This window comes from Genypterus blacodes, unplaced genomic scaffold (genome assembly GCF_046128005.1).
Source record: "Genypterus blacodes isolate CSIRO-AG114 ecotype Tasmania unplaced genomic scaffold, CSIRO-AGI_Gbla_v1 ptg000070l_1, whole genome shotgun sequence".
NCBI lineage: Eukaryota > Metazoa > Chordata > Actinopteri > Ophidiiformes > Ophidiidae > Genypterus > Genypterus blacodes.
Window position 1 is genome coordinate 287,717 of NW_027466880.1, and position 14,322 is coordinate 302,038.

Here is a 14,322-nt window from a genome sequence, read left to right on the forward strand (position 1 = left end):
CCCTCATGAAAACAATGGATGAAGGCAGGTAACAGCAGTGAGTACTATGTAAGTATTATGTACATTAGGTGTGTCATGACAGTTTATATTGCATTCAAGTCATTCAGTTTTGCTGATTCAGGTTTTGTTTGCACATTCAGTTTTAGTTTGAAAGATTCCTGGAACAGGAGGTAATGAGGAAGTCTTAGATTGGTATAAATATGCCACCATAATAAATGCAGATGCAAAGACCTGATACCAAGATAGCAGATTCTGCAGGTGTGTGTGTGTGTGTGTATCTGGCCAAGTTTGTATTCTTGTCTGTTTCCCTTGTTTAGAATTTGCCAATGTGGGCCTTGTCTTGTTTGGCGAATCGCAACAAAATATAACTCTTGACACAGTTTGTTCTCGTGACTGCGCTGCTATAGCAACAGTTCCCCGGGGCTAAATTACTCTTTTTTTCTCAAAGTTTCTCCAAGCCTCCTGATAAATTTTAACATATGATCTCTCAAGAATTAATGAATTATTTCTCACAATAAATCTGTAAGTGTCATTGATGGGCTAACTACTGACCTCTAAAACCTTGTTGTGCACTTTGTCAAGCGCAAAACTCTTGACAAACTGCACAATAATTTAAGCATTTACTAATTCATTAATCTCAGTCGCGAGGGACCTGTGTGTCCTGGCAACAACCTTGAATAACTCTTTTTTAAAGTTCCATTAATGAAATATCCCCAAATTCAATTTTGCATTTTTTATAGTAACTTTGTTGTTATAGTGGAACTAGGAAACAGAATTCCAATATGTATGTGAATACAAGTTTAATATGTTGAAAAATGTTTACAGAATTTAAATACAATATTCAGAAAAAATAGGCACTACCATGTGTCTACTTTACAACATATAAAATGTCCAAACATCAAGCAAAGCACGTCTTTCTCCAGAATGCAGGTGAAGCCGCGTAGCCCGTTAAGAATCGACATGTCAAGTTGTCAATCTGGTCGTTGTCTGTCAGATTCCTGGTAGCACCGCAGAATGTTGAAAATGTTCTGCACAGAAGGACGTTTGTCGCAGCCAGTCTGCCAGTCTGCCAGTCTTTCCTCTGCTGAAATGTGATGTCTCACTGCTGTGTCATCTTGGCTGCTTCGGCTTTGATTAGTGAGATGAGTTCCAGGTTAATTAGAAAGACAAAGCGAAGACCTGCAATCTGAAGAGAAAGGACAACGGACATGATGTTAAGTCACGTCCCCTCAATGACTCAAATGTACTACGACTCTTCTTAAAATCTAAAGTGGTTGACACGCTGTACACACCTCCACCACTGAGTTGTTATTAAGTTTCCACTTGTTTCCTGAGAGGACTGGTCTGCCATCTATGTAGATGGGTCGTCTCCCCTCGTTGGCAATGAAGAAGTCTCCATTATTCTTCAGCTTAATTATCCCTGTATGAATGCATATGGGAGAAAAACACACCATGTCCTCAAATGTGAGTTTAGTACAAGAAACATCACAGCATTATTATTATCTGCAGCTTTGTTCCTATGTTCAGCGGAAGTGGAAATTATTGTTTATGATGGTGCTCTGAGTATTGAAAACCATGCTGAAAGTGCTTTGATGAATCTACAAATAAAATGATGGAGTAAAATGACAAAGATAGTCTAGCGAAAAGTTGAAGGGGATTCAGTTCTGCCACAAGTCTGTTGTTGTGCCGGTCATTCTAAATAACATCAATTCAGTCACCTTGTTTCCTAGATATTTTCCAGGCAGGTCCCTCTAGCGACAGATCTACATCAATCTGTTTGTCCTTAGTCGCCCTGCCCAACGTGATCTGTAAACACGGACAGATAGACATTCACTTTATACTGAAAACGTCTTGCTCTCATTTATATCATTCAGTTGCTTGGCAGTGCTTCTCTGCCCCGTTTCTAAAACCATGTCTTACCTCTCGGGACCTCATTAGGTAGCGAACCATTCGCCCTCGTAGTGCTGCCAAAGTCTGGTTGTCAAAGTCTGGCATATTCATCCCTGGTGACATGGACAAACAAAGACACAAGTTCCAGACTGGATACCTCAAAGCATAGCAAGCATAGAAAGCCCTCTGTGTGACCTTGGTGAGAAAAGCTCACATACCGGTGATACTGTCTACAAGGACCTGCCATCGTGGTAACTCCTGCTCCAACTGCCTAATCTCCCTTTTCTGGTGACGGTCGGAAATCATCAGCTCTGAAATGTAAAAGAATATAAGCCAGGAGTTACTACAAGCAGCACATGTAAACAATATCAATATGATCAATGATTACATCAAAGCTCTTTAAAGACAGAAAATGTCTGCAGATATTGTATAAATATGTCCAATATAAACTCCTTAACAACTTACCATGTTCCAACACTTCATCTCTGCTTTCCCTGGGTGAAGAGAAACATAGGAAATTGATCAGCATTGGAAATTCATATTACAACAAATTTAAAATAAGAAAATATGAGAAACATCATATCTGCAATTAAAATCGTGAGATGAATTACTTCAAAGTGAAATACTGCCTTACTTTAACTTTGCATCATCCACCATCTGCTCAGCATCAGAGAAATTAAGGACCTGATCACCTTTAGGGAGAGGCTGGACTGGAACACACAATCAGAGCCAACAAGCAATCAAATACAGAGCTGGAACACAGAGGCTGTCACACCCATGTGACATTTCATGAAATTTCACTGGAAGTGTACTAGTTTTATGAGAGCATAGTGCAGTCACTGGCTAGATAAGAATAATTCCATTGTAAATACTCAAGATGAACTAACTAAACTGATGAGACATATTTACAAATCATCTAATTTTGCAAATACTGCTTCTGTGCTAAGATTCAAACTGTAGCTGAGACTGTATGCATGTGGTCATGAGAGGGCAGAGTGGCTCACCGCTCTGGTCATCCAGAAGGTAGTACTGCTTTAGCAGCTGCCAGTGCACCAGGAGGCTCTTTGGTGTGCGAGATGGATGGAACACACTGGGGTTCTTGCTCAGGAGCTCCTGGAACACTTCCAGTTTGGGCTGAGTGGTCTGTTCAATGAGAAACATTGGAATACAATGGGAAAGTATCAAGACTGCAGGGACTTGCTTAATCCATTAACATATTTTACAATATTCTGAAGTAGAAAATGGACTTACTGAACCAATCTTGGCCAGCAGTGTCTCCTCAGCCTGACTGAAGAGCGCTTTGCTCTGGATTGCTGCGATGGCTTCTGGGTGAAGTTGCCTCATGGCCTGCCATGCCAGCCTGAGCAGACAGGAAATTACATTTTAAAGATGTTTTTGATTGTGGAGGATGTTCACATTATCCAATCTACATACTGTATACATCAGGGGTCCCCAAACTTTTTCCTGTGAGGGCCACATAACCCTTCTCTGATGGGGGCCGGGGTCAGTTTGTAACAGAAAAAGTGTGACGATCGCAGGGGTGCCTAGGTCAAATTCTTTCGTCTTCTGCTGCAGCTGGGCATATACATTACCCCCGATTTCTTCAATGCGTCTGGTGATTGTACTCGCCGACAGACTCACGGCATTAAAGACATCTTTCTTCTCGGGAAACACCTCCTCCGCGACAGCATTCAAACATTTCTTGACAAACTCTCCATCAGTGAAAGGTTTACCGCTGCCTGCTATCAGTTGAGCAACCCGAAAGCTGGCCCGAACGGATGACTGGTTCAGCTGAGTTTGGCGTACAAATGTATTCTGCTGAGCTAACAGTCCACTTTTTAGCTTTAAGAGGTTGTCTGCTCGCATTTGGCCTTGCAAGCTATCATACTTGTCTTTGTGACGGGATTCATAGTGTCGGCGCAGATTGTATTCTTTGAATACCGCCACCGCCTCTTGACAGATGAGACAAACAGCCTTTTCTTTGCATTGAACAAAAAAATAATTGTTTGACCACTGCAAGTTAAATACCCTGCATTCTGAATAATTTTTCTCTTACCTAACCTTTTCGCCATTATTCCGTTCTATTTGACAGGGGCAAGTCTAGGATTCGCGTGGCTAGACTGAAAAAAAAATCATAATGCGTCTCTGGTATTGTTCAGGAGGCCGGGCCAAATGTGGCGGCGGGCTGTATCCGGCCCGCGGGCCGTAGTTTGGGGACCACTGGTATACATAAACACATTGAGGAGAAAGTGAGTGTAATGGCTGATTAGTCACTTACTTTGAGATGACAGGATCGTAGAGGAGAGCGTACCACCTCTCTTTGATTTCCCGCAAAGTGAAACGACAGCTGAACTTCACCCCCAAATGAACAGAGGTCAGGTCCGTTGTCTACACACAAACAAACAAGGTTATTCACGTTTATGATAAGTTAATGTTAAAGACTCAACAAGCCATATTAATTTTTGACTATGTCACATTTTCAATGGTGACCCTGATGTTTGTCCCCACCTGTAACACTGCATTTATAAGCAGCAGGTCATCCGTGGGTTTCCAGCGGCCCAGGTCTTTCGTTATATGTAGAGGCTGTTTGCTTTTCTTCACTCTTTTGGTGATGGGTGCAGGATTTAACACCATGTTGAGCGGTGGTGTGAGAGAGGTGCCAGATTTTGTTACCTGAAAAAAGGAAACACAAAAAGAGAAGAATTATGAACCAATGTGACATCTACCTCAGCCAACAACATCTCTTATGTTGTATTCTGTACCTTTTTCTTCTCACTGGATGAAGGTTCACTCCCTGAACAGCGCACCGTCTCTATAACAGGTGGACCTTTGACTCTACTGGATGACTTCACCAGGCTGCTTTCCACTAGCTCATCGTCAAATTTCTTCCTCTTTATTGACCTGGGGACATTGTTTATAAGAGTAAAAATGGTTAGAATTGACAAAAGAAATAATGGTGTTGTAATTGCAGACATACGAAAGTAAAAACTATAATTAACTGTTGCTTGGACAATAAAATCTATGGATTGAATGACTGTGTTTCAATTTAGGGCAAATGATCCTCAGCTATCAGCATTTCTAGACCAAATGGCAGCATTGAAGTAAAAACAACACACACGCAGACATTCCAATAAGCAGGAATATGAATCAAACCTGGAGGAACTTCTTCGTTTGGGAACGCCACTGCCAAATGCTTGTGATGCCGTCCGTTTGATATCTTTTACTCCCATTGACTCCTCATCCTCTGACCGACTCTGAGCACCAGCTAAAGGTGCACCAACCACAGGATCACCAGCTTGCATCTGTTCAGTCACAACACCAGACATCAGGGGGAAGATTTAGACATTTGTTTTGACATTTTATTTCTAGTCCATGTTTATTTACCTTCATATACACATGACATGACAGTGCAGGTGTGATCGAGACATAATTAAGGATTTCTACAACATTTGTCTCACAGTTAAGCATCGGAGGGTCTTACATTACGGAAGAGTCTGTTAAGCAAATAAGAGATTGTATACATTTCTTTGTTTACAAGTCCTCCTTAGTCATTACCACAACATGGTAGCGATGTAAACATGTAAGCCGCCGACCACATTAAAAACAACAACTTCATTTACAAATGTACATCTCTTACTTCTATGCGACGATTTAAATGAATATTTCCTTTAAATTGTATAATTATTGTTATCGAGGCTGTTGTTTACATGCACACCGCGGCCTTGTGAGGAAGCTACAGTGCCGCATTTCTAACACAACACGCCAGCATAACAGACAGTTTAAATACACCTCATTTTCAATGATCACACGCACATACTATGGCTTTTTACAACCACCTCGTCATAACGAAGCTGGTGTTAGCCGGCTAATATTAGCTTAATCGTTCGCTATACGTTAGGAAAGCTAGCCAGCGTTAGCCGCTAACGCTACAGAGCTAGTTATGCTTCATAACTCACCTCTCCTTGGTGCTTCGTTATAGTGCCTTATTTGTTTATTTAAGCCTAAATGGTTTATTCAATTTCAAACGTACTATTAACACCACATTACTTAACAAATACCTGATCTGAGTGGAATTTACAGCTATGGTCTACATAGCTAACTAGCTACATGAGTCTGACGGATGCTACAAGCTTTTAGCATTAGCTTCCCTGCTAGTCAGTTTTCATCTTCTGCTGGTGTTTGTGGCGGTAGGCAAAAAGCGTTAAGGTCCATTACCGCCCCCTTCTGGAATTAATGTCAAAAGAGATATTGATTATTTTAAACAACGCCTGATATTCAAATTCGGTATATCGGTATTATATTGTTTATAAACAGAGATGGTGGTTTATTTAATTGTTATATCCTGCTCCGGCACCATTTTTTATTGGCAGCATTTGCATCTGCAACACAAACAAAACTGTTGTCATTTTCGCAGAAACAAATGCACCGTTTTTTCATCCACATTTGTTGACCAAAATAAAACATAACATAAAATCATAAACTACCCATTTAGCCTACATGTTATGAAATCTGCATTCCTTTCACCTGCCAAGATTTCGGCCATAGTCAGCTTCTTCAAAATTAAATATTGATTTTATCAATCTAATCAGTGCTACATTCCTTTCCTATCAAACATCAACCATTCAACTAATATTTAACACTTTCTTGTCTGGTGTGAGTGTTGATTGTTGAGTGTTGAAATGACTGCCCTCTACTGCCTCTCGGTGTTAGATTCATCTACGAAATCTGGGTCAGGTGTCAGCTCAGTTGTTCATCATCCATTTTCTTCTCTACCATTTCTCTGAATGTCTCATACATTTGAAATGTGCCTATCCACCTACCCCATGGAGATAAACTCGTCTAGACGTGAAATAAATAATCCATTACCTCATATGTTATTGGCATCTTACCGTTTAAGCAAATACTGTAAAAGAAAACACACACACACACACACACACACACTACATATTCCCCTAAATGGCACTCCAAGGAATTGCCAATCAAGCAGCATTGGAAATATGATTTTCTTTCAATTCAATTCAATGAACGAATGAATGAATGATATTCTCGTAATGTATCTGTTTCATTCATTGAATTCACTTTTTCCACACGAGTTTCCAAATCTCAACTAGTATCTGAACAACTTACTAGATCCTAATGAAGAGTGTGTTTGTGTTTTCAACTGTGTAAGTATCAACACTACAATTAATGTTTCCTCATATGATCATCAATGTGTGCATAGTTCATCAAAACAACCTCACCATCATGTTTGTGTAGTTCAAGTCAGTATGTTGGGTTGTTGGATAGTAACTTTGAGAGTCAGGTGGTTGTAGCATGACTTCTGCTCTGAGGTGGGTGATTTCAGGTTGAGCAAAGTTAATTCCTGTTTGGAGGTGACCTTGAAATGAAGTGCACGGCGGTGAAGCGGATTAGTGTTCCACATTATCGATTGATGACTGTGCACACTGTAGCGTTCACATGCTCATGTCACACAGGAACTTTGATACTCAGTGTTGTACTATTTAGAAATCACTGCAGATGAAATTGATCTGCTATCACCGCAGGGATATGAAAGAGCAAAGTATTTCTATTGCATTTGTATTTCTAATGAAGTGTAACAGAAAAGCTGATATGAATGTAAACTTCATTCTAGACATATTTCAAAGGTTTTAATGACGTGTACAAGAACAATTTCATGTTAAATTAGAATAAATACCTAATATGCGCTTTCCAAGTGTACAACATAGCACTATAATATAACTCAAAGAAGGTTTAGACATTGCATTGTGCGTCATTGTTGTGCATTTTCAATGATAATACAGATGGTTTTTACAAATCCTGAGTGCAGAATCACTCAAATCTGGAATTTTGATGAGGAGCACCATCCATTAGTGCACAGAAATGTTTTCAGCAGTTGTGGATCTTGTGGAAGTTTTATAAGGGACTCATGACTTAACCTATTTCATTGTATGCACCCTATCAAAGACACGTTTATCACTATATTACAAATCGTAACTACATCGCATACATAACACAATATCGCAACAAAGCCAGAGATATTAAGTAACACTGTACCACTATGTTAGTCTGTGGCTCTCTGATTACCTTTGAATGTAAAATAATAGCATATTATGAATCATATTCTTAAGGAGACTTGTAACATCACAAGTAAACAGAAATTTCAGTTTCTTAGAATTTTCTAGTGCTGTATGTTAAGAGTGCGAAAGATCCTGATATACCGTACAGACTCAGCCACAAAAGTTGTCAAGATTTACAAAAAAAAATCATTTTCAAACACTGACATGTTCAAGTACCAAGTAAGGTAAAGTTATGTGATGCATTTCATGTATAAAGTCCTGCATTAACAGAATGTCTTGATGTTTTCTCAAAGAGATGACTTGGCCTTTGTGCAAATAAGCAAAACACTGCACAGAAATAAACTGATCCCACAGGAGAGCCACGGTGCTGAACCAGCGCCGCTCATCCTTCTTTCATCTGTCTTCCTCTGCCTCGACAGATGAAGCCTCAGGGAAGAAGGCTTTTGGTCTTTGATGTTTCAAAGGTTGAAGGGCAGCTCTGACAGGTTACACTGTAACTCCACCTAATGATCTCTGAAGTCAAGAGCCTTCCTGTGACACAGCTGATCAGCTGTGGAGAGTAGGTCATCGTTCAATAAACTGCAGGTTAATGACACTTTCAGGAACCAGAAGTGTCCTGGTCATGGGCTTCACTGAATGGCCCTCTGGGTCCGGCTTCACATCAAACTCAATTAGAATCTAATGAGGGCAGAGAAAACACATTTACAACAGGATGATTAAAACATCAATACGTTTGTTGGTGTGATATGTGTTGTGTGCTGGCTCTTTAAAAATCCATTAATCATCCAATCAAATTAGTTTACTAGACATTGTTTTTAATTTCTGTAGCCACAAATACTTGACAGTTGCAAGACAGCCCTCATTATAACATTCAGTTTGACACCAATCTGATATTTAACACATATTAAGCAATAGATTTTCAGTCCTATACAGAGGGAAATAATTGCAACTGAATATATCACTTTTCATCAGTTTACTAATGTAACAAACTAGCACTTTTCATTTCTCTTCCTGTGAACCTAAAAGCTTCTTCTTTATTCCACTTTATCGAGATACTGAGTGCCCTAAAAACCACTCAAACTGCTCCATTAAACAGCATTTTGCTCCTAGTATTTTACTTTTAAGTGAGTCACTAATCGACAGTTAAGGTTCAACAAGGCTGAATCTCGTGCACTCACCCTTGCAAGAGCAAGATGGAGCTCCAGCTCAGCAATCCGTCGACCGATACAGCTGCGTTTGCCAACCCCGAAGGGCACAGAGGCGTATGGGTGATGCTTCCTGTTCAGCCACCGCTGGGGCTGGAATTCATCTGGATTCTGAAACACTGCTGCATCCCGTGACGTTGCAAACTGGCACAGAGTGATCAGAGTCTGGATGGAAAGAGTTTACTGTCAGCTACTGAGTCATGAACACATTAGGCTCCCTCAGAAAGCCCTTCCCATCAAAGCAAACAGGTCAAATCAGCGCAGAAACGATGGCAGGGATGAATCCATCAATCACATTATGGGGATGATTTCACATCATTACTCTTGCAGGTAAAACCTTTAGGCACTCACATTTTTCGGAATGATGTAGCCCCCAACCTGGATGTCTCTTTCTGTGATGACTCTGGCATTGGCTGGTATAACAGGGTACAATCTGAAAAGAATGTATGTCCATTATTCCACCAGCACTTAATTGAAAGAAACAGGAAAATTGCCGGAGGAAATCTGCTGATTTATACCTGAGCACTTCCTTGACTGTGGCCTTCAGAAGAGGCATGCGGGCCACATCTGCTGCCTCTGGGATACTGCGACCCTCCAGTACCGTCAACACCTCCTCCCGAATCCTGGCCTGCACCTCAGAGTGCCGGGACAGCTCATACAATGACCACGACATGGTGCTGGAGATCTGAAACCATAGATTAGGGTGAACTCTCGACATGGGGGAAATGGGGCAGTGTGAATGTGTTAAAGGGGGGAATGGTTCTTACTGTGTCAACCCCTGCTAGAAGAAGCTCTGTGACATTGCTGTAGACCGTCTTCATGGGCAGCCCCGTCTGGGACAGGAAGTAGGTGAGATATCGACCCTCAACCTTCTCTCCACGAGCCACCTTTTCTGCTTCTGCTTTGAGACGCTTGTCTATGTGGCCTTTGGCTGGAGGTGTAGAGATGAAGGTAATTATACAGTAAATATATTGGAGACAGAAGTACGTACTTATATAAAACTAAGTTGCCATGAATGCATGTGTGTGCAACCTACCAAAGTCAAACATGTAGTCCCAACATTCACAGAAGGTCTTCCAGGGTTTGGGGAACAGCTGGTGCAACCAACTTGGCATGGCCATGGTAGGAAGCGTCATGACAAACATGGTGTTGATGGACTGGATGAAACGCTCCGTTTCTGCAGGAACAACTGGATCCAGACAGCCAATTCTGGACTCAAACAATACTGAGGAAATTCCTGTAAATTACAGGAAACATTCAATGACAAGGTTAGAAAGCCTTGGGACAATGTTAAGCAATATGTAATGCAAGAAAAAAAAACGCATTGTTGAAATAATAATGAAGAACTGGGTAATCTAACATAGTTTTGACAAAAATGGAACAATAAAAAATGGTTGTGTTGGATTGTGAGAGACTATGCACCTAATAAACTGCTAATTCTGCATATTTATGTTCATGTTGCCTGGTTGATTGATGACTGTGTCACTTTATATTTATTGCTCCACTAACGGCTGAGTTACTCGGCTGTATATGTCAGTTTCTGAGGATGTCACTGTTGTCACCAGTGTGTTGCTTGGTAGCTGCTGTTAATCTTAATGTTGTAGTGATGCGTGATGTTGCTACTAAACAGAATACATGCAGACTCACCCTCGAGGCCAAAGCGATAGAACTCGCTGGCGATGTCAGTGACGAGGCCTTGGGGATGTCTGCGAAGGCGGAGCTTGGAAATGAGGTCACTGACCACGCTGTTGAGGGTTCTATCATAAGCTTCAACCGCCTTCGGCCGCAGCATGTGCTTCCCCAGGAGACTCCTCACTGTTTGCCATTCCTCCCCCTCTCTAGCCAGACAGACACAAATGTTTAAATAATGACATTCACTCACGCATTTACAGCTGAATTGTACTGCTTTATCTTTAAGAGGGAAGACTGAATCCCTTGTAGAAACAGCAAACATGGTATACAGTTAGACAGTAACAACCTCAAAGCTTTGTGAGTCTGGCTGTGCATTGTTAATCTTGAAAAATGTTAGCCATTTGTTAAAATAAGCAGTTTACAGTTTTGGTTGTCATATTTATGATTGTGAGGGGAAATTGCCACGGTCGTAACTTTTCCATTTAAATGAATTATTGCAACTTTTTGACTCATCGCCAGTTGTAGATGATATTGCGCCTGGGGCTTCTTGAGAACAGAAAGGAGAAACTCTGAGGGCAAAGTGAGAGAGGAAAAGTACATTAAGTTGCATAACACTCACGATGTCAGGAGGCCATAGTGATGTCCTCTGAGCTTCCTGTAGTCTTTCCAGGAGGAAAGGTCAGAGCGCATGGGGTGATGGCCCTCCTGCCTCAGCACCTGCTCGATGAGCTCCGGCTCAGCCACATGCACCGTGAGGATGGGACCAAAGCTCGCCTTCCACATGGGTCCATACCGCCGCAGTCCCTCACGCTAGAGCATGAGAAAGAAGGTTGTGTTGATAAAAACCCTGTAGGCTGAGGGATGACTGGCAAAAATCATTGGGTGCACACTGCTTATGTGTAAAGCCCTTCAGGTGCACTAATCTACCAATGATCAATACCTTTCAGTGAGAATCTATAAGTTGATTAACACAGTTTGAACAGACAAATATTGGAAAACAATGAGGATTGGTTAACTGGCTTCCATGTGACCTCATAGTCCATACTTAACTGACAAGTGGAGAGTCGGTGGCCAAGTTAAAAGATGTTTGATTGAAATATATAGTAGTACTGAACATAGATGTATTGTTTTGGGCATTTAGCTGTGATTGTGACGTAGGGATATCTTTTTGTGTGTGAAGTATGTGTGACCTTAGAATTTGAAGATATCTCCCCCAAGATGCAATGTGAGGTACAGGGCTTTAAAGTTTTGCAACACAATCCAGCTGAACTCTTTCAACATTTGTCTTTTTAAGATATTAAACCCATACATTTGAAAAATAGAGACATAACCCCACAAGACCATCAAAATAAAGCATTGTTTGCAAAATAGATAGAACCTTATAACACTGAGATCATATGTATGTATTCACTGACATTATTGTTGTTTTTAAAAATCAATAATTTATCAAGTCATGCCCTCATTTCACTTGAATCTTGATGTATTCTGTATGCATTTACATGGGGAAAATGCATGAATGTGCATGTGACGTAATTGCACACAGTGGCCTGGCTCCTGTTAAACTTCATCATCTTACCTGTAACTCGTGCAACCGTGACATTCCCCGTCTGGCGAACAGGTCCCAGACGAAGCTGGCGACCGTGGGTCCGGGCATGTCTCCCAGGGTCCTCACTGCCTGCTGCTTGCTCCCCTCCGGCCTGGCTGATGCTCCCTCAGCCCACTTCTCCATCCACTTGAGCAGGGGAGAGGCACTCCGGCCCGACACTTTGAGCGCTTGCTGCAGCATCCTCCTGGCAAAGATCATGAATCTGTGGCCAGACGCGTCTCCCGTGGGTGCGGGCGCTCATTTTATCTCCTCCGGCTGCAGGTCCCACTTATGACGCCACACTCGGTGCTCGAACCCGCGGAGGTAAAGCTGTGAAAATCTCGTATTCTGGGCCAATCATGGGGTGACGAGAGCCAAGCCCCGCCCAGCTCCTATGGTATAGAGGGGGTGTGACCAAAGAGGAGGGTGTGTCCAATCAGGGCGCAGAACTCAGACCATCCTAGATGGAGCGCACGTGGAGACCCGGGCTAAATAATGCACACTTCTTATCTGATCCACTCCAGGACTTTGCTCCCTCTGCGCCAGACTGACACACTTAGAGTGCTCATGACCGTGTACACATGAAGTCTGCAGTGTGTTAGACAACTCACCTTCAAGATCATCTTTTATTGATCCATTGGGGGGGGGTGGATCCAAATAGAGCTGTGATCACAATAATGGATTGTAAAATACATTTTCTTTGAGCATTATTTATCCTCATTTCCACATTTGTACCTAACTAAACTTACAACATAGAGAGACTGATAGAGGGTTTCTGGTGTGTTCTATGGAGATCTATATGGATCCATTCTGTGGTCTACTTAGAGCTGGTAGGTGAAGGCCAAATATCTCAAAAGTGCTATAACTTGCAAAAAACACTGTCAGGAACCCAAAGTCTGTAATTTTCAGAAAAAAATCATTAAGTTTGGTCAAATCAGTCAAATGAATGAATATAATCTAAAAGTACTGATGATTATGATCAGTCATTACTGAGCACCAGGACCAGGCTACAGACCCACAGTACACCCTTAAAGCTAATATTAGGAGGTTGATCATAATGATTGGAATATTATTTTAGTTAGTTTGGGGGGTGTTGCTTTTTTTCGTAGCAAGAGAGACAAAATCAGGTCAACACCTGATCTCATTGGAACTGGATTTGGTCCAATCCAGTGTTTGCAGACTGTGAAGTAATGAGCCCAGAGGTCTGAATACTCTGAAACTGCTTTGGCACCCACAATTTGTTTGCTTTCACTAGAACTCTTGGATTAAGCTGTTTCAGAGAAATGATAAAACATCTGTTACACCACCTTTCATCTTAAAATAAGAACTTTCAATTCTTTAAATTAATCACCAGAATCTGACAATCTCAGGAGTGTGTATAAAAAGTGTGTGCCGCCTGGCAGATTGAAAGAAAGACAAAGACATATGCGCTGGCACCAGAATCTGAGCACAGCATCTAAACAAAGGCTGTCCCAAAAATGATGCATCAGCTTTCTTCCTATGCCTTTCTCTCCACATGCAAAACAACAATGGCACCACAAATTATTTATGCTTTTGTTCATATTCACCACCACGAACACACCTGCTGCCATGGGACACTGGACATCACAATTGACAAAATCACATCTCTGTCGTGCTGCTGCACAGGATAAAAAGTCAGATTTTACATAATATGTATGTTATCATTTCTCAGGGCCTGTTTGATGTTATGGAATTATGTTTATGAGCCGACTGCATGTTTGGGTGAAACGGTCTTGAGTATTAAGGCCATGACGGTGCTACAAATGTCAAGTACGGAGCATTTGGCTGAATGGGCTGGGGGCAGGATAAGGTGGTGTGGGCAGAGCACAAGCCAAGACTGATCTAATACTGCTTCAAGCTTCAACTGAGGAAAAGCCATGTAATTACCAGCAAATGTGTTGTGACTCTATTT

General features: G+C 41.5%; 2 protein-coding genes across 2 annotated transcripts; both read right to left on the reverse strand.

The window, feature by feature from the left end:
- Positions 1-783: 783 nt before the first annotated feature.
- On the reverse strand, positions 784-6,083 carry mcrs1 (microspherule protein 1). Its single transcript, XM_076156904.1, has 14 exons — positions 5,847-6,083; positions 5,044-5,192; positions 4,653-4,791; positions 4,399-4,563; positions 4,169-4,278; positions 3,142-3,250; positions 2,895-3,033; positions 2,525-2,600; positions 2,356-2,384; positions 2,109-2,201; positions 1,921-2,003; positions 1,719-1,806; positions 1,293-1,420; positions 784-1,186 (listed from the first exon to the last, which is right to left on the reverse strand). Exons 2-14 carry the CDS (start codon positions 5,190-5,192, stop codon positions 1,100-1,102), a joined length of 1,395 nt encoding a protein of 464 aa, XP_076013019.1. The 5' UTR covers positions 5,847-6,083; the 3' UTR covers positions 784-1,099.
- A 2,287-nt stretch (positions 6,084-8,370) lies between these two features.
- On the reverse strand, positions 8,371-12,690 carry cyp27b1 (cytochrome P450, family 27, subfamily B, polypeptide 1). Its single transcript, XM_076156364.1, has 9 exons — positions 12,381-12,690; positions 11,424-11,614; positions 10,820-11,010; positions 10,209-10,409; positions 9,940-10,103; positions 9,691-9,857; positions 9,524-9,605; positions 9,146-9,337; positions 8,371-8,645 (listed from the first exon to the last, which is right to left on the reverse strand). Exons 1-9 carry the CDS (start codon positions 12,606-12,608, stop codon positions 8,532-8,534), a joined length of 1,530 nt encoding a protein of 509 aa, XP_076012479.1. The 5' UTR covers positions 12,609-12,690; the 3' UTR covers positions 8,371-8,531.
- Positions 12,691-14,322: the final 1,632 nt, after the last annotated feature.

Coding starts and splice junctions, on each gene's coding strand:
- mcrs1 (XM_076156904.1), bottom strand. CDS start 5,192: ATGCAAGCTGGTGATCCTGTGGTTGGTGCACCTTTAGCTGGTGCTCAG. Junction 3,034..3,141: donor TGCTGGCCAAGATTGGTTCA/GTAAGTCCATTT, acceptor CTCATTGAACAG/ACCACTCAGCCCAAACTGGA. Junction 1,187..1,292: donor ATAACAACTCAGTGGTGGAG/GTGTGTACAGCG, acceptor CTTTCTCTTCAG/ATTGCAGGTCTTCGCTTTGT.
- cyp27b1 (XM_076156364.1), bottom strand. CDS start 12,608: ATGATCTTTGCCAGGAGGATGCTGCAGCAAGCGCTCAAAGTGTCGGGC. Junction 9,858..9,939: donor TTCTAGCAGGGGTTGACACA/GTAAGAACCATT, acceptor CTATGGTTTCAG/ATCTCCAGCACCATGTCGTG. Junction 9,606..9,690: donor ACAGTCAAGGAAGTGCTCAG/GTATAAATCAGC, acceptor CATTCTTTTCAG/ATTGTACCCTGTTATACCAG.